We start from the raw sequence: 24,102 nt of genomic DNA, 5'->3' as shown, positions 1-24,102 counted from the left end.
ACATTTCGGTAACAATTGTTCAGGTTACCTTTCATTATTTAGGTAAAATTGCTTGAAACAGTGTTCAGTGTCAGCTTTTCCATTCTAATTCATAGACATAATATATTACCATGATGCCGAACCATTTTGTTTAACACCACGTGAAAAGAGTCTATGAAAAGACCACGGGAGCGCTTTGAAAATTGATGATAAAAAGATGAGCGGAATGAGACTTTAAAGTTTGAAGCTTTTAACAAAATGATATTTTTAAGAGCAGCTTTAACTTTGGGCATCCCTCCACGAACAAAGCATCCCTATTAACCTGAGCTCTCATGAAGCTCTGGCATTACTCCCTAATTCTAATGTGTGCATAATAGACTATAACCTACCACTGAAGGGACAAGCTCGGTTCATTGTTTGCCAGTTTGGTTTGACACCTTTCAACAGTTCTTTCTCGTTCTTTATGGATTGTGAACAAGCACGGAGTGCATAAAAAGTGCAGATTGCTTAAAGTCCTGGATTGTGCTAGCACAGGAAGCCTGCCTAAATCACTCATCACACTCTGAAACAGCCACATAACCTTAGTGGTCTCTTTAAAAACCTGTTGCCAGCTCACCCGACTGCAGCGCACACATTCCCACTGCCTCTCTTCTTGCTGTTTGGAGATGTGACAGTTTATTGCTGAACTCTTATCAGGTGAGTCATGTTTCTTGGATTGGGTGGCACTCCAAAAGTGCTTTGATTGATGCAATTAAGCCCAAGGCCCTTGAACTACTTCAACAAGTCTTGACTCATTCAAGCTGAACCAGTGGTGGTGGGAATGGCTACATGGCAAGTGCGTTGACATCGTCTGCAGCGGCAGATAATTTCAGTTTCTTTTGTTTCCTTTTCCATCTTCATCGACTTGTTTGTGTTTTGAAAGAAAGAAATGCACCACTTGATGCCAACCAGTGGAACGAGGAGGTTGGAAGTTATTTGGAACTGTCTGATTGGTTTTTCAGATGAATGTGACAACAAAGTAAAGGGTTTGGCACTTTGACAATATGACGTGTATTCACAAAAACACAGCAGGTGCTCGACACAAAATGACCTTAATATAATTTGGTTGTGTCAGGGTGGTTTTTAGAATCAAATGTTCCCTTTTTTTCATTTACTGTCGGAGCCATAATTCATGCATGCATGCGCCTGTCATGGTCATGCGGCCGATCTGGCCTCTTATTGTCATGTAGGAATGAAACCTATAGAAGTTTTTTTGAGACATTTTTTAAGATAATACACAATTCTCAATTGACAATTCAACTTGCAATTTGATAAGGCATTTTCCAAGTGGCAATTCAATATGCAATCTAGGCTTCTAAAATAAAATAAAAAAAAAATTTCATTTCAGAATTAAATATTAAAATTTACAATTCAATATGGTAATTTTAGAAATAAAATATAAATTAAATATATGTATATTTATATATAATAAAAAAAACAAAAAAACCTGTTGCACTGTAAATTGTCATAGGTTTTTGATGTCAAAATTCAAATCATAAAAATTTTTGCAATTTACTATTCACTATGCAATTTGAGCATTCGTTTAAAAGTGCATTTTGCAATTTACTTTACAAAATTTTAAAATGGCATTTCAATACATGGTTCTCTTTAAATTTATTTTAAAGTAACTTAAAATCATTTGAAGAAGATCTAGCTTATGTAACTCTGCAACTACATGTTTGAGTCGTGTAGCACATGGGCTTCATCCAGATGGAGCCGAGGGACAGCTGGGGGCGTGAGACCAGCCTGAGGCGAGGTCCACGGCCAAGGACAGGAGCACAGATGAGTTGCCTGGAATCTGGAATCTCTCCCGCTCACCCGGAGGGGAGTGGGGAAGAGGGACAACACATGAATTGCACTGCACCAAACAGAGGCATGGAGAGCTAAATAAAGAATAGAAAAGAGGAGGAGAGGAGAAGTAAATGAGAATACAGGACAGAACCCCCAGTGTACCATACTTTCCCCAGCTTCTAGCAGCCTGCTAACAACTAATGAATTAAGTATTCTTTGGTCATTGGCTAGCCTGACAATAGGCCTGTCCATAGAAAATTGCTTTCCCACTATGACAATTTCTTTTATAAAGAAATCACTCCCAGTAGCCTTTTAATTGTGATTGGGAAGTTTTTAACCAAAATTCAACAACCTAAATATCTTAAAAAGCCATTTTTCATGTTGATCTGAAGCCTCTCTTTCCTAAATCTCCTCTGAGGGGGCGTGGCTTATGGTGCTCCGCCCCTGATCCCTCCTGTCTGATTATGATAGCTCTGTGTCTCTCTAGCATAAATCTTCACTGCTGCTACATAAAAACATCCATCAATCTGGGTAATGTCCAGCCGTATGGTTCTGATCCGGATGTCAGCTGGACGAGGAAGTGAAGATCTTCATGGACAGAACTTCCTCCAAAATCCTGATTCTTTCTCCTTCCAGTTCACCAAAGACTCTTTTAGCTAATTCTCCAATGTTTATTGACTGTGATCAATACATTCAATCATTGGTTTCTCAGAGTTCTTGATAAAATAATCAAAGCTAACATCAAAATGCTCTTTCATTGATTTACAATCCTTTCCAACTGCGGTCAAATGAGCCGCCGTTCACATTTCCGTGGTCACATCAAGAAGCTCCGTGGAGTCTGGTGGAGATTTTCCAGCGTTCTCAGTCCTGCTACCGTAAGTATTGGATGAAACTCACACCAAAAATCCAGTGATGCTGATTTGACCACAGAAATGTGAACGGCGGCTCATTTGACTGCAGTCAATGTGAAGATACCATCTTCTCTTCTCCAGAACCTGAACTAGACACTAGGAACAGATGAGGGTTTAGTGCATGTGCAGCAGAGCTGTTGATGGAAAGAAGATCATTCATTCAAACAGAGTCTGTCCAAGACACTTTGATTGATTTAAAAGGAGAAATACTCGGAAATGGAAAAAAACGGAATGATTTCTTATAATATTTGTTCTCTTTCAGAAGAAAAATGACACTCTAAACACAGGATTTTAATAGGAGGAGGACTTGAAGTCTAACTTTGAATGTAGACACTGTGCTGGCCTCTCTGACATGAGCTGGGAGCTTATTCCATAGAACGGGGGCTTGATGGCTGATAGTTCTACCTCCAACTGTACTTTTAGAAATTCCAGGAATCACAAGTAGTCCTGCATTCTGTGAGTAAAGTGACTTCTAATTATGAGTCAAGAAAACGTGTAAACATTATTGAGAATTAACGTGTGGATGTCAAAAAGTTTTACATTTTAAATTTTTGATTTAAAATAAAATAGCAAGAGTTATGACATGATTTTTTTATGGCTTGGAATAAATCATTGTAACTTTGTATACAGTTTAGCAAAGCTTTGGCTTTTATTTTTTAGACATTTCCAAATCTGTTTTGACTCTGTCTTTGCTTTATTTGTGGATTTATACATTGTTGTTTTACCTTTACATGTTTGATCTTTTGTTTTTTCAATATAAAAACTGTTTTGTCTTTTTTTTTTGCAACAAAATAAGGCAAAATTTAACACTCAGAATTATTAATTTGGACAGTTTCGGGTTCATTATGAAATTATTATGTAAGACAACCAAAATATATCTGGGGTTATACTAAAAATAGCAAGCATAGCTGCAAACACAGTTTTAAAAATATGTAAATAGAGCAAATTGGGTGAGGTCTACGAAGGGTTAAACACCAGGCTTACTTGTTCTGTCAGAGTTTCTGATGAAAAGGGGGAGGGACTTCCCCTACCCGGTTAGTTTCTTGCTAAACCAGCTTCCTGTTCTAGTTAAGCATAAAGCCTCAAGGCTGTCTTGGCTCTTAATTTTAACATAGATCACCTACTAGGCACAAACTCATCTACTAGATCAGGGATGGGCAACTCCAGGCCTCGAGGGCTGTCACATCCTACATGAGGAAGTGCATGGACGATGTCACCGTCACAAAAACAGTCACCACTCGAGCCATCCAAAAGCCCTGGCTGACAGGAAAAGTCCACACACTCTGGAGGAAACGGAACGAAATGGAGACGAAGCTGCTCTGAGAACAGCCAGAGCCAACCTGTAACGAGGCATCAGGCTGGCTAAGAGAGAGTACTCCTGGAGGACAGCTGACCGCTTCAGGGACAGCAGAGACATCAGGAACAGAGCATCCTGACCAGCTGTATCACTGTGTGGTACGGAGCCTGCACTGCATCCTGCAGGAAGTCTCTGCAGCGCATTGTGAGAACAGCTGAGAAGATCATTGGTGTCCCTCTCACTAATCCTGCTTCACCCGCAAAGCCATCAGGATTGCAGGTGACCCATCTCACCCATCCCAGAGCCACTTCAGCCTGCTGCCATCAGGAAGGAGACTGAAAAGTCTCCGGGCCAGAACCAGCAGGCTCAGGGACAGTTTTCTCCACCAGGGCATCAGGAAACTGAACTCCCTCCCAGCACTCCCCCCTCTGCCCCCACCCCCTGCTACAAAATCTAACTGAACCCCCCGCCAGCACATCTGAACATCCTCCTGACCAAAGACTTTGCTCTATTGCCACTTTATAGTTCTTCCTATTGTATATTTGTAAATAACATGCTACTGCTAATATTTTTATTTGTATTACTGCTACTTTAATTGCTATTTGCACTGTGAGTTGAGATGATTCAATCTGTGCTGTGTATCACAGTATATTTGACAAATAAAGCTGACTTGACTTGACATACAGTGGATAGTAAAAATAATAACAATCAAAATAATACAGACACATGTTTGGAAGGGAGAAGGCAGAAGCTTAACTTATTGAAAAATGTTGGAGGAAAGCAAAACAATCAAAATTAAATAAAATAAACAAGCATAATAAACACAGATAAAAACAAGACAAAAGCAAAACATTTACATTTCAGCATACCAAATATTAATTATACGTTAACAGTCTTTTTCCTGTTACAGGGAAGCAAGTGAATCATGTTACACAACCACTACCGCAATTTATATTCCGATATTACTGTATATACTGTACTGTATATGATTTATTTGTACGAGTATTTGAACTTATGGATGTTTTTGCATTGCTTTTGTTCTGAACCAAAGCTGTTCCAGATTTCTGTTGAACACACAGAAAAACTTAGGGTGTATTCACACCCATGTGGTCCACTTACAGTGAACCAGTTTGTTCCCTCTGATAATCCAGAACAAAGTTTCAGTTTGAATATGTGCAAGCAGACCCTGGTCCGGGACCAGGAACCACACTCTGACCCATCTTTGGAGGTGGTTTCAATCAGACTAAGCTTCAGTTCGCTCTGAGATCCCACACTCTGAATACAACCCACTCCCGGAGTAGAATAACTTGACCAAAACAGCCACTGTTGCTGGTGGTCACGTAATATAAGCAAGTGGAATGAAGCACCAGGGGCCCGTTTCAAGAAGCAGGTTTTGTTGGAACTCTGAGTTTGTGAACTCCAAATTCAGCAAAACTCTGAGTTTTTGGCTTCAGAAAGAGAGATAACTCAAACCCGTGAAAGTGGGTGAAACCAAGCCTGTTTCAAGAAGTGGGTTGATCTGAACTCAGAATCAATCACTATGGTAACTGAGTCTGTGAACGAAACCTGGTCGGTAGCAGGTTTTCTTCAGGAAACTTAGAGTTCTCTGTGGTCTCCGCCCCTTTTTAAAGTGAAAGATGTTCAAATATGAGTTCTTGATTAACATTTAGAGAACATTCACATTAGAGACGTCACGTTTCCACCACTCAGAAACCAGAATGACACGTTCATTCATAGAGGATCATGTAGAGAGGAGGCTGATTAATCCAGAGGAAATGTTATTTATGTCGGTAGAGGATTTGGAGGACACGAGTCGACTGACTGCAGTCTCCCAATTCATTTTTATTTGAGATATTATAAATAGTGATAGATAGATGCAACATCCTGAGGCCTTCTGCATAATATCCGGAGACTTTAATCATGTCACCCTTGACTCCACTCTGGCTACTTTTCATCAGGTGGTGGACTGCCCCACCAGGAAGAGCAGGACTATTGATTTACTGTATGCTAACGTTAAGGATGCATACAGGGTCACCGCCCTGCCCCCACTGGGCAAGTCAGACCACAACCTGGTGTATATACAGCCTCAGTACACCCCCCTGGTCCAGAGGCAGGCTGCCTCTACGCGTTCCTTCAGGAGATGGACTCCTGAAGCGGAGGAGGCCCTTAGAGACTGCTTTAACACCACAGACTGGGATGTGCTGCTGGGTGGACATGATGAGGACATAGAGGGGAAGACTCACTGCATCACGGACTATATTAACTTCTGTGCAGATGTGGTCGCCCCCACCAAGACTGTTCGGTGTTACCCAAACAATAAACCATGGGTAACACAGGGAGTCAAAGCTGTCCTTAACCAGAAGAAGAAGGCCTTCAGGACTAAAGACAGGGAGGAGATGAGAGCAGCACAGAGGGAGGTGAAACGCTGTCTGAAGGAAGCCAAAGACTGCTACAGGAGGAAAGTGGAGCAGAGGTTGAGGGAGAACAATATGAGAGACGTTTGGGAAGGTGTCAGAACCATAACAGGACACAAAGCCAGAACCAGCACAGAGGGGGTAAGTGTGGAGAGGGCCAATGATCTGAACATTTTTTTCAACCGGTTCAGCCTCTCTACCACAGCCCCCACCATCAGTGTCACTGCCAAGCCCCCCTCCTCCTCCTCCTCCATCTCTCCCTTCATCCCCAGGCAGTCGTGGCCATCCCCCCTCCCCCTCTTCTCTCTCTCACCTCCCCCACACAACAGCCACTCACCCCCTTCATCCCTGCCAGGGCAGGTTACCTACCCCCCCGCCCTCACACCCCCTCCCTGCTTCACAGCTGATCAGGTGACAGAGGAACTGAGGAAGCTTCAGCCCCGGAAGGCAGCAGGACCTGATGGCCTGTGTCCCCGGCTGTTGAAGACCTGTGCTGCTGAATTGGGGGAGCCGCTACAACGAGTCTTCAACCTGAGCCTGCAACTCAGGAGAGTGCCCACCCTCTGGAAGACATCCTGCATCGTTCCGGTGCCAAAAAAGAACCGGCCCAGCGAGCTGAATGACTTCCGACCAGTGGCTCTCACATCACACCTGATGAAGACACTGGAGCGGCTGCTCCTCAAAGTCCTCAGGCCTCAGGTTAAGCATGCAGAGGACCCTCTGCAGTTTGCATACCGGGCTGGGGTTGGGGTGGAGGATGCCACCCTCTACCTCCTACATAGAGCCCACTTGCATCTGGACAAGGGAAGTGGCACGGTGAGGATTACATTCCTGGACTTCTCCAGTGCCTTTAACACCATCCAGCCCCTTGTCCTCCAGGAAAAATTGACAAGAATGCAAGTGGACCCCAGCCTGGTTGCTTGGATTTACAATTACCTCACCGATAGACCACAGTATGTCAGGCTCAAGGACATCGTGTCTGATACTGTGGTCAGCAGAATCGGTGCACCACAGGGGACTGTCCTCTCCCCCTTCCTCTTCACCCTGTACACCTCGGACTTCCGCTACAGTTCTGAACTGTGTCACATTCAGAAGTTTGCAGATGACACGGCCATCATGGGGTGTATCAGGGATGATGATGAAGAGGAGTACAGGAGGTTGGTGAGTGACTTTGCTACCTGGTGCCACACCAACAGCCTGCAGCTCAACACCTCAAAGACTAAGGAACTGGTTATGGACTTTAGGAGAGACAGTCCCACTCCTAGGCCAGTTCTGGTGGGTGGGGAGGAGGTGGAGGTTGTACACACCTATAAATATCTTGGGCTGTGGCTGGATGACAAGCTGGACTGGACGAGCAACACTGAGCAGCTGTATAAGAAGGCCCAGGGCAGAATGTACTTTCTTAGGAGACTAAGATCCTTTAACATCTGCAGGAAGCTCCTGGTCATCTTCTATCAGTCTGTGGTTGCTAGCGTCTTGTCCTATGGTGTAGTGTGTTGGGGTGGGAGCACCTCAAAAGCCAATCTCTCCAGGTTGGAGAAACTGATTAGGCGGGCTGGCTCGGTGGTTGGCATGAAGCTGGACCCTCTGGTGGCAGTAGCAGAGAGGAGAACACTGAGCAAGCTGCAGGGGATCCTGGACAATGCCAGCCACCCTCTGCACTCTGCCATCAGCAGCAGGAGAAGCCTGTTCAGTGAGAGGCTGCTCCTTCCAAAATGCAGGACAAACAGACTAAAGAACTCATTTGTCCCTCGTGCCATAAGTCTGTTTAACATCTCTCTGGGGGGGAGGAGGGCAAACCTTGAACTTAGTCGGGAATAACCCTTGTATGTGTTGAACTAACTTACCTGTTTACTTTTATATTCTGTATCTTATACATTTATATATATATTTATTTATTTATTTCCCTATTTATCTTTATTTAAGTGTCATTTCTTTATTTAACATGGATGCAACAGTGCTGTGTGAGATGTGGAGTTCTTTAATTTCCCTGCGGGCACGTCCCAAATGGATTAATAAAGTTGTCTATCTATCTATCTATCTATCTAGTGAGTTTTTCCAGGGACTTGCTATTTATAATTCAGAGTTTTATTTTCCTCATTTTAAACCCTTAACAACGGAAATCGTTAAATTTCAAACACTGGAAAGACGTGTCAAGTTATCAACCATGTCAGGGATGTGACTAATGTTAGCTCAGTTGTCAGCAAAGCTGACTTCCGCTGTGGAAAACCAAATTCGAGTCCCAGTTACAGTAATTGTTTTTTTGCCCCAAAAAACTTTTCAGAGAATATTTTTTAAGTCTTGAGAATTTAAATTAAATAAATACTTATTTTAACATATTACAGGCAGCTACAGTGTTTCTTTTTAACTTGCAGTGATATCCGTGTGTGTGTGGGGGGGTGGGGGGGGTGGGGGGGCTCGCTATTAATAATAGAGAGTTTTCTTTTCTTTATTTTAAACCCTTAACAATGAAAATCATTAGATTTCAAACACCGGGAAGACGTCACAACTCATCTACCGTGCTTCACATTGTGATCAAATGTTAGCTCAGTTGTCAGCTGCACAGTCTTGAGAATTAAAGTTAAATAAATGCTTATTTTAACATATTCCAGACAGCTACAGTGTTTCTTTTTAGCGTGCAGTGATATCCGTGTGTGTGTCGGTACAAAAAAACGGTCATTCGTGAGGTTACAGACATTACTGGTTAAATTATTACAGATCAAAACCATTCCTTACTTAACAAGTGACAGAATGACCTTCCTGACATTTAGTTCTCCTGAATTAAATGATTCAAATGTAGACGTACACATTAACTCTGAAGATATTTTCTCTCTGTTTTACCGCTACAGCTGTGTTGATCTTCTTGATGAAAATGTTCTTAGTCGGCATCTGCTTGCAGGAACTTATCAATTTCTGTCGCTGCAAGTACGAAACTCAGGTGTTTGTTCCCGTTGCCATGGTGAATGGTGCTGTCTTTGTTCCTTTGATCAGGGCTTTTAATGGTCGTGACGCTCGCACCTGGTTCTGGTTCCAACAACTCAGAGTTGATTGAATCAACTCTGACACCGAAACTCTTTGACTCTTTGAGTCCAGTGACTCTGAGTTCAGGTTTCAACTCTAAATTTGTTGAACCTGCTTCTTGAAACGGGCCCCACAGCAAATATTTCTCATTGCAATACCGTTGGATGAATTTCAGGCTCATTAAACAACTTTTAACGGGATCCACATTGTTTCTCACTGTTTTCTCAACAATCTATCTGTCATAAACACTTATCAGCGTACCTTCATAACCGCCTGTGGTGGAAAATGATTGGAATCCGATGAAAGAGCAGACAACCTTTCAAGTCTAACACAAGTTTTTGATAACAATTCAGTTTAATGTATGTGGATCAGACATGCAGAGAAGCCTCTAGGAGGGTTCTGTCTGAATGGAATAGACGTTTGGCTTTTATAAGTTTCAAGTGAAACGTGCTGTTTGCATATGCCTTGGTGTCATGGGTTGTGTTACAGGAGTGGAGCCTTCCGGTCAAGAGTCTTTTACAGAAGGTCAAAGGGTTGCATAATACAGAAACTGCATCCCAGTCATGGATTGCTTAGTACATTCCAGCTGAGGTTCAGAGTTTCAATGAAAGGTTACATATAAATCAAAGTTGAAACAAATACTAAACAAAAATATTTCTATTACACTGTTGTCTCCTCAGGAACCGTCTTGCAGCATGTCAAAGCAGCAGGAAAAAGTGCTGAACCTGACGCTGATACACACGTCCAACATTGGTCCGAGAAATATCAAGTTTGAATAAGTGAACTATCAGACAAGGATTGCAAAGTGCAGGACTTCCATTATGTCCACCTTTAGTTCCTTGGCCCCGCCCACGTAATTCCTGGCTAGTGAGTGAAGAGATCTTTAGTCACGTAGTTTTGTTTACAAGCTTTGGTCTGGAACAGGAAGGGACGCTTGATGGCAGTCTGAATACAGACCAAACGCAACGTTCAGGACTCGGTCTGGACTAAATTAAGTGGACTTGGTCCGGACCAAAGGATTTTTTCTAGTCTGAATATACCCTCAATCTTCTGCGATTGGTTCATGCTAATGGTTGTTTAAAGTTTCCAAATGCTCATATAGTTCATGAGGTTTTTCTTTGATTATAAAGAATTTCTGCATATTGTCTGGTAGTAAGACATTAAATTCCTCTTACATTGATAATAGTGTCTGATATTGTATCAAATCCTGTAATTTTAAATATTTAGATGGCATAAAAAGCCAGTGAGTACATTCTAAATACCCTGCTCTGAGTATGTTTTGGATGGCTTGTTCTTGTTATATCTATAATAGATGCAATGAAGATTTAGAATTATGTCTCCAAACTTCATTACAGTGGGTAAGGTAGCGGAGCACTACAAAGTACACAGCGAATTATAGTCCAGAAAGTGTTTCAATTTGTTTATTATTACAATTTCTTCCATGCTAGTCCTCTTATTCCATATTCTTCTCATTTACAAAGTAGTATTTTATGATCAATAGCATCAAAGGCTTTTTTTAAATCATGGATGTTGTTAATCATGTTTTTAAATTGCTTTGTATTTAACTAGTGTGTTAAAGTGAGTCACACTTCAAAGCATTCCAGTTTTTAATAGAAAATGTTTCTATTCAGAATAAAGTCATAAAAATGGTTTCAACATGTGCAGGTGAAAAGAAAAACAGGTTTCTGCTCATACCTCTCCCAAACTTTGCATCATAAATATATGGTTTCAAATCTAATCAGCTGTAGATGATTGATACTTTTCACACCACTGGGTTTCCATGTGCTTTTCTTGACTTCTTCTTCCAACGATGGATACAAAATTTTCTTTTTGACGAGATGATAAAACAATGCTCAGGTCATCCACTAACTGCAAACTATAGGCTGCTGAAATAAAAGAGAAACAACACATTTTTCCTTGATGTTAGTCACAACTCTGAGTGCAGCAGTCTCCACACTCCTTTCTATCGGAACATTTGCTATTTGTCTGCTAAAATGTCACTAAAACACTAACTCACATGAAGACTGCTATTAAACTGTTTCTGTGTAAAACCACTGGAGGAGTGGCTCAGAGTTTCAGCCGTCTCCTTCAGAGCTGGATCCAAGCATAATGACACATGATGGTTTACTTCAACTGCCCAGTAGCCATAACTGAGAGGGCTGAGCAAACACAGGCGGGTTTGCCGTCAGCGTAATTGGCATTTTGGTTGATTTAATTATTGTTGTCCATAAACACAGTTGCTAGTGAGCAAGCCTTTCAAAGGCTTATCTGCAGCAGAAGGACCGCAGCTCGGCTGGCAGATAGGACAAACGTAGTTTTTTGTTTTTTTTTACTGAGAACAAAAGCTTTACCTTAATTTTGATAAGTAATTAGCCATGGGCTCCCAGCAGTCTGTAAAATGTGCAAACTAGAAGTGTTTGACTGCTGTGTCCTAGCCAGGGTGCAGGCTTTTACAACCTGCCAAGAACTGTAAATTTATCTTCACAGCTTGGGGAGATTCTCTCAGGGCTCCAGCTGCTTCTGGAACAACTAGTGGGAGAAAAGGTGCAGCAAAACCCTGAAAGCCTGCTCTTTAAACCAGTCTCATTTAGTCTGTTGTAGAAGTGCCGCTCTTTGAGAGTGACAGATGCCTCAGCATGTTCAGCTGGAGAATAATGACCAAAGCAGAGCTTCTCCTCCAGGCTTTTTTTGCTACAAACCGTGAGGTAAATGTTCCCACCTTTGCACGAGCTGATGTTTGACTCATTCCTGAAGAAGTTATGCAATGCAAGTTTTGTGAACCTCTCAGCTTTGAAAGAACAAGACGTGGCATTTCGGTCCCAAACCTGTGCAGCCACTAACCGTCAGAGGAGCAGCAGCAGATCTGTGCCAAGTCCCGTCACACCTGTCAAGTTCCTGCTCACGATTAAAAAAAAAAAAACATTCAGTAGAACCTGTTCAGAATTACAAAATTACTCAATCCATACTCAAAATTGCATATGCTGATTTTCTAATAGTGGAAGGTAGGATCTCAAAATGAATTTTGAACATTGTATTTTCATTTTATTTATTTTTTTGGTCAAACTCAATAAACATGATGCAAACAGGACATGCTGCTTAAATAATATGTGCAGCATTTAATGCATTTTTATCTCTCCTCTGGGGAGCAGGAGAGATTTCAGATCCCCGGTGGATCGCCCACGCTCCCACTCTTGGCCGTGGACCACGCCCCCGACACCATCCTGCATCTCTGAGTGAGAGTGATTCCTGCTGGGTCGTCTGTCCTCGTGCTCCTGCTCCTGGACTGCACCTCTGCTTCATCATGACTGTGGACTTCATCATCATCACTTGTCCCTCAGCTTTATCTGAATGAACTCTTAGATTCATAGTTGTAGAAGCTAATTTTTCTTTAACTGTTCTGGTATCTCCTGTCCGTCCTGGGATAGGATCTCTCCCTCATGTGGGAATCCCTAAGGTTTCTTCTTTTTTTCCTGACTCAGGTTTTTTTTAGGAGTTTTTCCTTACCGGGAGGGAGGGTCTAAGGGCACGGATAACCAGTTTATTTAGTCTTAGTTTTTAACTATTGTTCATATTTTGAAGCCCAATGAGGCAAATTTCCTTCGTGATTTTGGGCTATATAAATAAAATTGAATTGAATTATGAAAAAAAATGTTGTTTATTTTAATATAATCAGACATACATTTGAAATGACACCCAGTCCATTCTCATTCTCGAGCTATGTTCACATCACCCTCAGTAACGTGTGTTCAAATGACCACAACTGATCTAAACTCTATGTGAACATGCGCACATTGGGCTACCAAGTTATAAACTTTCACTTTAATGCAAGTTTCAACGACCGTTTTGGGGCTCTGTGGACAAAACGCACAGCCACTGAGCTCACATTGATGGTGTAATCACGGTAAAGTTTCATCAATCAGGTAGCTACTTATGGATGGAGTCCCTTTACATTAACAGAAGTACCGACCATTTGAAAATTGATCATGAAGGAGAAATTAATAAATGTTTCTTTGTGCTCAACTGGAGTTCTATGAAACTAAGGCTTTCATATATCAGAGCCATGAAAGAAAAAGTCTGGAGCAAGATTTGTGAGATTTGCACAGACTCCACATTTCAAACCAAACCTCTTCCAGCTGGAGGTTGCCGACAGTAAACCGTAGAAAAAGACAAAAAAGAAGCCTGTGATGGTTGAGCCTCCAACCACCACATAGGTGTTAGTTTTTTAATTTTCCTTAAAACATTTACTTTGTTTACTTAAAATAAGTTGATAATGCGTGCACACATTTGATTTATTTTAAGTGAAAATACAGTTCATTTACTTTTGTTTGTTTCTGAGTTCCATCTCAGGTGAACCACATCCACCATGATCAGCAGAGGAGGTTGGGACATTCCACTGGCAAGACTGCAGGGATTCCCAACACTCCCACTGGACTTTATTTTTGTTTCTTTAAAAGTAAGTTATTTAGTTTTTTATTTGAAGACAATATTGGTTATTTAGATGTGTTTAGTTTGTATCTTCTCTGTTTTTGCTGTCTTAGATTCATTTGTTATAATTTGGGGTTAGTTTGTTTCTCCCCTCCCTCATGTGTCCATTATGGTTTGCCCCTGTCTATATAAGCTTCCCCATTGTGTCAGTATAGGAGAGTCTAGTCAGGCCTGTTCAGTTTGGTCCTGTGTGTCTGTTACATGTAGTTAGATTTTCAGTTGGGCTCATGTTATTTTTGTTTGGAGTGACTGTACCAGTTTGGTCAACTTTGTTACAAAAAAGAAACAATCACAAAAAAAAGAAAAACCTCCCTTTGTCCACTGACTGATTGTGAACCTTCACAAAGCCCCTCCCTGCTTGTCCAGTGTGAACCCCGTAGGCTAAATAGGCATTCAAGAACCTACATTTAGCCCGGTGTGAACATAGCCTAAAAATCTAGGGCTGAGAATGTTATTTGCAGATAATAAGTGGCTGACAAATACTGTAACTAAGAAAAATAATGATAATAATGTTGATTAATTGTGATTAATCTTTTCCAGATTTGAGACTAATTAGTTAATGTTTTTAATTGATTCCCGGCCCTATTAAAAATAACATTTAAAGTTGTCTAATCTTAAATCCTTAAAATAGTCACATTTTTAAACTTTTTTTTTTCAGAAAAAATAATAAAGGAATCAATGTTACTTTTCAGAATATAGATCTTAGAATATAACTTTTTTTCTTTTGGCAAAGTGAGGCTGAATGTGCTTTAAACAAAATGCAGTCTCAATCCTTTAATCCATCAGCACCTGTGTGGGACTGCTCACAGGGTACAGTCAGCCTTTCAAGAAGAGCATGTGGGGGTGTGTGTGTGTGTGAAACAATTAGAGTGTGAAATGTATACCCCTGGTTTTCCATTCACTCTGCCTCCAGTACAAAGTGTTACTCTGTCAGCAGTAACTTGAAGGGAGTCCATAGCTTTTCTGTACTTCCTGATGACCATTTTCCCCTGATTTTATTTTCAAATTATTTTTTATGTATTTCTTTATATATTTTATGTGCACCCACTCTTAAAATATGCTTTTCTTTATTGCTTCTCTATTACTTAAATAACATAAATATAGTCAAATTACTGTGACAGACTGGTGACCTGTCCAGGGTGTGCCCCGCCTTCGCCCGTCAACAGCCAGGTTAGGCTCCGGCACCCCCGCGACCCCGAAAGGGACGAAGCGGTCAGGAAGATGAATGAATATTCAAATTATAGTTGGTCATAGAATAATTGTAATTGGTCTTTTTTTTATCTAATTTAGCAAAAAGAAGAAAAACTGCAAAAAAGACAAGACTGTTTTATCTGCCACTATGCTTTACAGAACATAGAATGTGATCTGATCAGAAGTTGTACAGTTTTTTAACTGTACAACAAATAACTGTACACATGAAGCTGACAGACTGTTTGGGGGTGTTTTTGAACAGATCCCAGCAGATGGTTTCTGGTTGGAGTGGTGGACGCAATCAGGGATAATTTGCTGGAGCATCATCCTACAAAGATGATCAGATCAGAAGTACCCTTCATTGTAAACTGTACATTTGCTCCAGGGATCTACAAAATACAAAACACCAAAAGTGCCTTTTGGTCCAGTTTCTTATTAATCAAAACCCAGCAAGAGCTGGTAGCCTTTCTTAGCCTTTTAGAATAATACACTCTACACTAGACACTATTGGGCAGCTTATATTAGAATATGTGCTACATTAACTAACTCATTTGTTCTGTATGTGGCTCTGTGGATGAATCAGGTTCAGACTCCTGATTCATGCAAAGAAACAACTTGAGTTTTTGTACAAAAATCTGCTGTTCAGCTGAAATCGTTAAAAAAAACTTAAATATTACACAGTTATTTTTTTTTATTTTGCTGCTAACCCAGTTTATCAAGTCACACCGAAAGTGATGTCATCATTTTGACAATAAAATCCAGAACACTTTACAAGTTATTGTGTTAGCTTTTATTGTGAAAGTTAGAATACACATTTCATCGTAATATTCCATGTCATTTCTGAGATTAGGGATTAAAAGACCAAAAGACGCACACTTTGTTCTGAATCAGGTGATTCTGAACATTTGGTGTCCATTTATAAAAGTGATGTGTTAATATGTATCAAGTGCAGTTTTACAAAAATAAATAGTTCTGTTATATTTACATCACGTATTTACATTAGAGCTGGATAATTTACATTTTTATGTTTTCCAACAAATTCTTTAACTTAAAGACAAAACAAGTGAAGCTATATATCTTCCTTTAAAATGTGTACAAAGAAGTGCAGTTGCATAGTTAACTTGAGAACAAAAGGACGAGCAAAAGCATACCTTCAACTTAAACAGGGACAAAGCTCTCTTGTTTAGGTAAAAGCAGTCAGCCTAAAGCAGGAGTGTCAAACTCAAGTCCTCGAGGGCCGACGTCCTGCTGGTTTTCCAGAATCCTGCCTTATCTGCTGCTGATTACCTGGATCAGGTGTGATTAGCCAATAAGAAGCTATGGCAGCTTGGCTTGAAAACATGTAGGACCACACCTGTGACCTAAAGCCTGAATTTTGAGTTTTGGCACAGAAAGTTAAACATTGATGTGTGAACATAGCTGCTGTTCTTTTTCAATAGTACAAGGTAGCAAAGATAAACAACACTTTGTCTATTTTTTTCTGTAGTTTGTCCCTCTGTACTGAAGAAGAGGACAGAAATATCTAAGAATAAGGACTCAGTGATCGACACTGAATTGAATGTGGAGCAAGATCAAAAATAGAGGCTCCACATTTGACAAAGAGGGACTTTGACATTAATAAAACGGTTTATACAAGGAGGTTCTGTATATACCATGAAAATTCTACTTTTTGAGGTTTTAAATGCATTTTACTGTTCATTCCACACTATATAGAACCCCCAAATGGTATTTTGATCCGTTCATGTATTTAAGAATAATCCTCTAAAAACTGCACTGTCTGCAGCAGCCCCACCCATACCCATGAAAACGAGCGGGTGGAAACGTGCTGACGTAAGATTGATGTGAACCGTCCCCTCCAGGAAGAATCTGTGCAGCAAGCTCCGCCCCCAGACTACAACAAAATCACACCCACCTTCTCCATGGAGCTGTCAGGAAATAAGTACCTTCATTTGCCAGGAACCACTCTCTGACTCATCTTTCAAGATGGTCTCCATTCGTTTCCATTCAGACTGAACTTCTGTTCTCTCTGAGGTTCCTCAGTCTGAATATGAAATGAACTGAGAGCGGAACAACTGAACCAAAACGGCCACCGTACCCGACAGCCACATGATGTAAAAATGTTAGAAATGAAGTGATCGGTGAGCCGCGGACAAATGTAGAGCATTAGATTGTCACGTTAGCCAAAAGGACATAATGGGTCCAACTGTTTACTTGTTATAAAATGTATTTTAACACCACCAAAAAACGTATAACTCTCTTTTCTGTGCGCATGGGTTGCTGCCCTGACATCATCTTAAAGCTTTATTGTAGTTCCAACAGAATTCTCTTAAAAACAATGTCATAAAACCACAACAATGAGACACGGAAACTCATTCAAATGTGGTTGGATGAATTCATGCTCAATAAAACAACTTTTAACGTGATCCACATTGATTCTTCTTTTAGCGCGTGTGCCTGTTGTTTCTCCAGTAACCGTCATGCAGGATTCCTCTGCAGTGTTAAAGCAGCAGTAAAAGTGTTAAACCTGGCCTTTATAAAGACGTAGAAAATCCATCAGCAAAACAAAAAGTTTGTAAAAGGGAAAAATCCTGACAAGATTTTCTCATTCAGTAAGTACTCAGAAGATGCCCACACAAACTACACTCAAGTCCTCATTTCTAAGCGTCAGGCAGCATGCATGGAGATTGCAAGGAGCTTGCAGTTATCACCTGAGCAGCAATAATGCTTTGTTTCCACTGAGCGGTCCAGACCAGACCAGTCCACTCTTGACCGGTTTAGAACGGTCCGGTCAATTCAATTGAGCGTTTCCATTGAGTGTTTGACTATCAAAGCTCATGTATGACGTAGACCGATGATGTACTTGTGCGTCAAAACGGTGTGACTACAGAGAAAGAGAAGATGCATCAGCCGACTCAGAAACAGACAGAAAAAAAGTAAAAAAAAAAAATCCAACACGCCTGCCACTCACTTATTTCACCCTTACATGTAATGAGTTTGCTCTGACCCGTCACTCGCAGCATGCCCATAGAAAAAATTTCCACGAACATTTCCGCCCTACGGGCTCAACGGTGGTCTACGATCTTAAAAATTCATACTGTGGGCAAAAAATGGGGAAACCTGTAGACAGCCCGTGTCCCCCCATAAGGCCAGCTGTGACTGGGACATTACTTCCAACTGGGTTGTGTTGTTTATGTCATCATTGTGGTTTTTGTGTAACTTTGGACATGTTTCAGATACTTTAAAAAGTATATATCTTTTCTTTTAACCAATGGTGTGTCTTCTTTTTTTTTAAAAAAAAGATCAGATGATTTAAGGCGGTCGTTCTCAAGAGTCAGGAGTCTGTTTTTGAAGAACATACTTGAATTTCTAACAAAAGGAAAAAACTAGAGAAGTGGAGAGAAAATGTTACTCTAAGCCCCCATGTTGGTAGATTTTTTGTCTGTGTGGTAGATGACGGTGTGACATGTGAGAGGCCTGTGTAACACAATGAGAGGTTGACCGGCTGCTTCAAACGTCCGTGTCCAGCGGGGGAGGGAAGTCCAGACACGGTGAGAGCGAGTCCTGACTGTGGGTGGAGCTAATCCCAGTGTCTGAGTCTGTGTCCGTAACATCCAGAGGCAACAGGCTCTGTTTGACTTTCATGGTGTGGCTCATCAAGCTGCACTGAGCCTCACTGTTTAGAAGGATACACACGGGCTGCTTTTCCTCTACGCAGTCCGTGATTTGCAGAGAGTTCAGTTGGGTTGCCAACTGCCAGCACTCCTGGTCTTTGGCCATCAGTGCACTGTCAAAGTACATCAGTTGCTTCTCTATTTCAGCAGTCTGGTTATGAAGACTCACCCCATTTATTATGCTGTCTTGCAGTTCATCTTTTAATCTATCCAGTTCAGAAAAGTAAAGCTCATTTCCAGCTTCAGGGGGAAGCTGAGAAGCTGCAGCAGCTCCTGTCGGCTCTCCATCCCGGTCTTGAACCAAAAGTAGGTCAGCTTTCCTCAACTCAGAGTCAATATCCTGGGAAAGCAGGAGGATGAGCTCCCGATGCCTCTCAACTTGTAACTCCAGTTTCTGAACTCCATCACTGGTAAGCAGGAACTCCTGAAGCTGCTCCTCCCTCTGAGCTGATGAGTTTGGTCCAGAAGTCTGTGACACTGAACTGTCAGAGTCCGCTTCCTTTTGTCCCTGCAGCTCAATGCGCTCGATCTCCAGATCCAGCTCCCTCATTCGCTGAAATTGCTCTCTGATGGTGTGGTCCTGGTGCAAAATAAGCTGCACCATCCGATCAATCTCCTCAGTGCCTGGGAAACCCCTGTTCTCCTTGTGGAGTTTCTCAAGTTTCCGGAAAGCTTTCTTCACCATGCGTTTTTGCTTCTCTGCTGGGAGGGACTGGGCATACTGTGTGCGGCCATATTCCCATCGCTTGGGCTTGGCCCCTTTTGGCTTTAAACCCTTCTTGGCAGGCTGAGGCACAAAGTCACTCGTTTTCACCAGGATGAACTGTATAAACGGTCTTTGGTCACCCCACGCATACCAGAGTCTGAGGATCCTGGTAAGAGGAGGCAGCGCTCTCTCAAAGCCCTTCCAGCGTTCAACCAGACAGAAGTCTTTGGGCTCCCCTTGAAGGAGCCGCTTGCTCTCTGGGACAGATTTGTGATCCTCCAGTAAAGCCTGAATCATATCTGCGCAGGTCGTGTGCTTGGTTACTCCACAGACAACCTTCTCCTCATTGCAGACTGTAACTTGAATCTCCTTTCCAACCACAGGCTCAGGATCTTTAGTCCTAGTTAAGAAACAAATGACAAAAGTTACAGTTGTAGATGGAGAATGACACTTTCATTAGTCTCAATCCTGATCATTCCTATTAAAACTATCAATCCTAACCTCTTCTTTTTTTATTAATATGGTGTTCAGGGATTTGGAGTAGTTAAAGTAGTCCTGTGGTGCTCATTAAAGCAAAGGGTTAAACTCTCAGAACGAAATGCCACTGAGTCACAAAACTTACAAATGATTAATATTTTTCTTAGTAATTCCAACACAGTAGTGACAGCAGTAAATACTGTAGTACTTCCTGAAAGTCACTCCAATAGTTTGAACAAGCTCTGGATACAGTCCAACTTTAGCAGGTTTGCAGTGTTTGCACATGACAGAGAGAAGCAATCGCTCCAGCCTCCTGACATTTGGAAGCATTGCACAATCACAAGGTTTATGTCACAATGGAACTGAAATTTGTTTGTTGATCTCACTAAATCGGGTTTTCTCAAAAGTAAAATGAAAAGGGAAAATGAATACAATTGCATATTTGATTAAACTAAATGTTGGATTTGATTGACTATGTATTTTCAGCCAACTACAACACTTCCTTCTAGTAAATGCAAGTTTTCAAAAATTAAATGGCTTTTAATTTTAATTCAATTTAATTGAAGAAGTAACTTGTGGCCAAAGCAAAACATGTTAAGACAATAGTTATGAAAAAATTATCTGAGTATAATCCCGAATCAAACTAGGGCTGCCTCAAACAATTATTTTAATAATCGTCTAATCACCAATTATTTTTTCTAATTAGTCGACTAATCGGGTCATACACAAAGTGGATGTAAAACACACATCTTAACCATCACTAGCTTTAAACTAACTGAAAATAATGATAATGAAGATAATACATACATTTTTAATGAATTGTGCAGCCTCTGTCTTTCATTAGTTTCTGATATTAAAACAATAATATACTAGAACAGTTGCATCACCAGTGATATTGCTAGTGTGAAGGCTTTTTACTGAAAGTCGCTGAAGATGCTGAAGCTTTTTGCTGAAAAAGGTGACATAATTTTCTTTAATTGCGGCAGGGATTTGCTGAAAATGCAAAAGCTATTTATAAAATGTTCAATTTGCTAAAAGACTGGACATTTTGTTTGAAAACTATCAAAGAGTGCTGAAGTTGACCTAAATTTCTGAAAATGTTGAAGTAGAATGGGTTAAAATCCATAATATATATTTATTGCGTTGCTTAAAACTGAGCTAAACTCCGAATTGGCCAAAAAATCTTAAAAGATGTCAAATTAGCCAAAAAAGCTAGTTTGTTGCTTAGAAATTAGCTAAACTCCAAAATAGTCTAAAATTCATCAGTAAACTAAATTAGTTAAAAAAATGTTAGCATGTTGCCAAAATGGAGGCTAAACTCTAAATTAGCCTATAAACCTCAGTAGATAATAAATTAGCCAAAAAACGTTGGCATGTTGCTAAAATATTAGCTAAACTCAAAATTAGTCCAAAAGACCTTAAAAGATGTCAAAGTAGCCAAAAAGCTAAATTGTTGCCTAAATACAAGCTGGACTCCAAAATAGTCTAAAATTTATCAGTAAATTAAATTAGTCAAAAACGTTAACATGTTGCTAAAAAGCTAAATTTCATTTCTTTTTGAAAATTACAGTAAAAGATGAAAACGTAGCCCATTATTATATTTAAAGGCTTGTTGCTACAACACTTATAATTTTGAAATTTTAGGATTTTCTCATTCATTTCCTATGGAGCATATTTTGCTTAATATTTCAAAAACTATAAAGCTTATGAAAACTAAAAATACAAGCAGAAATATCCTGATCAAGTTGAACATTTTGATGCAAAGATTCCTGAAATCTCTGAGTGTGATTGAGCTTTTACGTGCTGAAAAACGTACTGAAAGGAGCATGTCACGGCCCTGGTGTATCCGGCACTCTTTGTGTATGGTTTGTATGGTTTGTGTGCTTGAGTTTGGATGTTTGGGGTGAATGAGTTGGCGTGCATGTGAGTTTTCATTTCTCTAGGTGTCTGAGCTGAGAGCTGCAGCTCTGCAGAGTGTGGACCCGGCCATCTACACCTGGACCTCATCATGCCATAAGCTGAGGACCAGTGACAGAGGATCCACACCTGCTTAAAAGAGCTGACTTCCCATCAAACGGCGGCAGCCTTTGTAACACCTTTTCTGGTGGTCAGCTTGCCCATGGTGTGAAACTCCAACTTTAAGTTCCAGTCGTCTTTCTTGTGGACTTTGGTGTGGAGCTTATTGTTGAGAGCCTGTGTCAGAAACTGGTGAAAGTTTGTGTGTGTAAACATACTTTATAGACCTAGTGGGTCTCAGTCTGACTCTCCTGAGGAGAGAATTTATGTTTCTGTTTTGTATAGATTTAACCCTTGTTTTCTTTAGTTGAAATTCTATTTATGTTAATTTTGCAGCTTACAGCAAATTAAAAGCTGCACACCACTACAGTGCTCCAGTCTGGGTTTCTTATTTTTTTATGTTACACCTTTTTCTCCCTTCCCCTCGATTGGGATCGTAACAGAGCAGGAGAATCATTATAGTGTGAATGCTTACTTAACATTCACACAATTAAATGAGGTCAGCATCTGAAACAAAGGAACTAATTACACAAAGGACAAAGTTTTGGTCTCACTGACTCAAATAAAAACAATTTTTTTTGTTGCTGAACGCTCACAACTTTGTTTAACTTTACTACACTCTGACTCCATATAATATAAAGTAACAATTCATCGACTATTAAATTAGTCGTCAACTATTGTAATATTCAATTAGTCGTTGATTAGTCGTCGCAGCTCTAGATCAAACCCAACCTGATTCATGGATTAGGGGCCGCCAGTATCCAATGTTAACAACATGTACAGACGCTATCAGAGGTCCTGCAATGTGATTTGTGATTTGAGCATTGGGCACAGTGATCTGGTGACAAGGCATCTTGGTTGGCATGACAATGAGTTGCAGCAAAAGTTTGTTTGCTCTGCAAGTTAAAATATTGGAACTTTGGTGACAAATTTTTGGCATGTGAACCAATCAGCGAGTGGGTTTTGGTTTGTGACGTTTTGATGACATAATCAATGGTTGGATTCCAAAACTGAATCTGATTGTTCTCCTCCTGACCTTAATGATATTTTCTCATGTCCATCCATCAATCCATCCTTCCATCTTCTTCCGCTCATCTGGGACCGGGTCGCGGGGGCAGCAGTCTAAGCAATGACGCTCAGACTTCCCTCTCCCCGGTCACTTCCTCCAGCTCCTCTGGGGGGACCCCAAGATGTTCCCAACCACCTGGAAGACGTAGTCTCTCTAGGCCAGTGGGACATGCCCAGATCACCTCACCAGGAATGCGTCCAGACCGGATGGCCGAGCCACCTCAGCTGACTTCTTTCAATGTGGAGGAGCAGTGTCTCTACTACGCCTAGAAATCCTGTCGATAAGACTACGAACAGAACCGGTGATTTCAGTGGTCTGTTGTACCCCTAATAATTGTAAATGAGATATACGGTCAATGCTATGTAGTATTTGTAGTAAGTGCTATGTAGCTACGAAAAAACCTTTGGCGAGACCTCCTTCCAGACGCGTCTGGACTGTTAAGTTATGGACACATTTTTGGACAGGTGTCGAGCAGCAAATTCGCCAAGCGTCAAAACAATGCTGGAAGATGCAAACACAGTTTGTGTGGACACAGCATAAGGCTCTGTTTTACCTCTTACCTCTTTGAGGTCAACATTTTAACCTGAGCCTGACAGGACATTGAGAGTATGGTGTTGTTTTAATGTAAAACTCTTCGCCGAAATAAGACATCTCCAGGCACATATTAAACATCAGACCCCTTTTCTGCTCCTGCGCCCTGGTGTTTTAACCTCCCTGTGAGCATGTGTGCTCGCGGGGCTTCTGGCTCTGCTCGAAGAGCATCTTTCTGTGCGCACGTGAAAAATAGATTTTAACAATTGGGGGTGGAAACAGAAGGCTGCACTGGCTTTCTTCTGATTGGTCTAGTTTGAGGATGATGACACTTTCTAAATCCACATAGACAGGAAATGTATGTTTGCAGAGGAGGCTGTAGCCTACCTGCCATGGCAAAACATCGTTGGGAAATAACTTTAAAGAACAGCCAAGACTTGACAAATACAGTGTTCTCCCTTATTCATGGGGGTTAGGGACCGCAGACCTCACGGATACGGAGGA

General features: G+C 41.0%; 1 protein-coding gene across 1 annotated transcript in view; it reads right to left on the bottom strand.

Annotated features, from left to right (window-relative positions):
• Window positions 1-15,903: 15,903 nt before the first annotated feature.
• Window positions 15,904-24,102, bottom strand: part of rassf9 (Ras association domain family member 9) — a 20,631-nt gene continuing 12,432 nt past the window's right edge. The window contains exon 2 of the mRNA XM_024281993.2: window positions 15,904-19,905. Coding sequence (XP_024137761.1) covers window positions 18,636-19,905 — 1,270 coding nt within the window. The 3' untranslated portion in view covers window positions 15,904-18,635. The remainder of the gene's footprint in view (window positions 19,906-24,102) is intronic.

Source organism: Oryzias melastigma, linkage group LG6 (assembly GCF_002922805.2).
Source record: "Oryzias melastigma strain HK-1 linkage group LG6, ASM292280v2, whole genome shotgun sequence".
NCBI classification, from domain to species: domain Eukaryota; kingdom Metazoa; phylum Chordata; class Actinopteri; order Beloniformes; family Adrianichthyidae; genus Oryzias; species Oryzias melastigma.
Note: the sequence above shows the minus strand (reverse complement) of the source record. Positions and strands in the feature narration are given on the sequence as shown.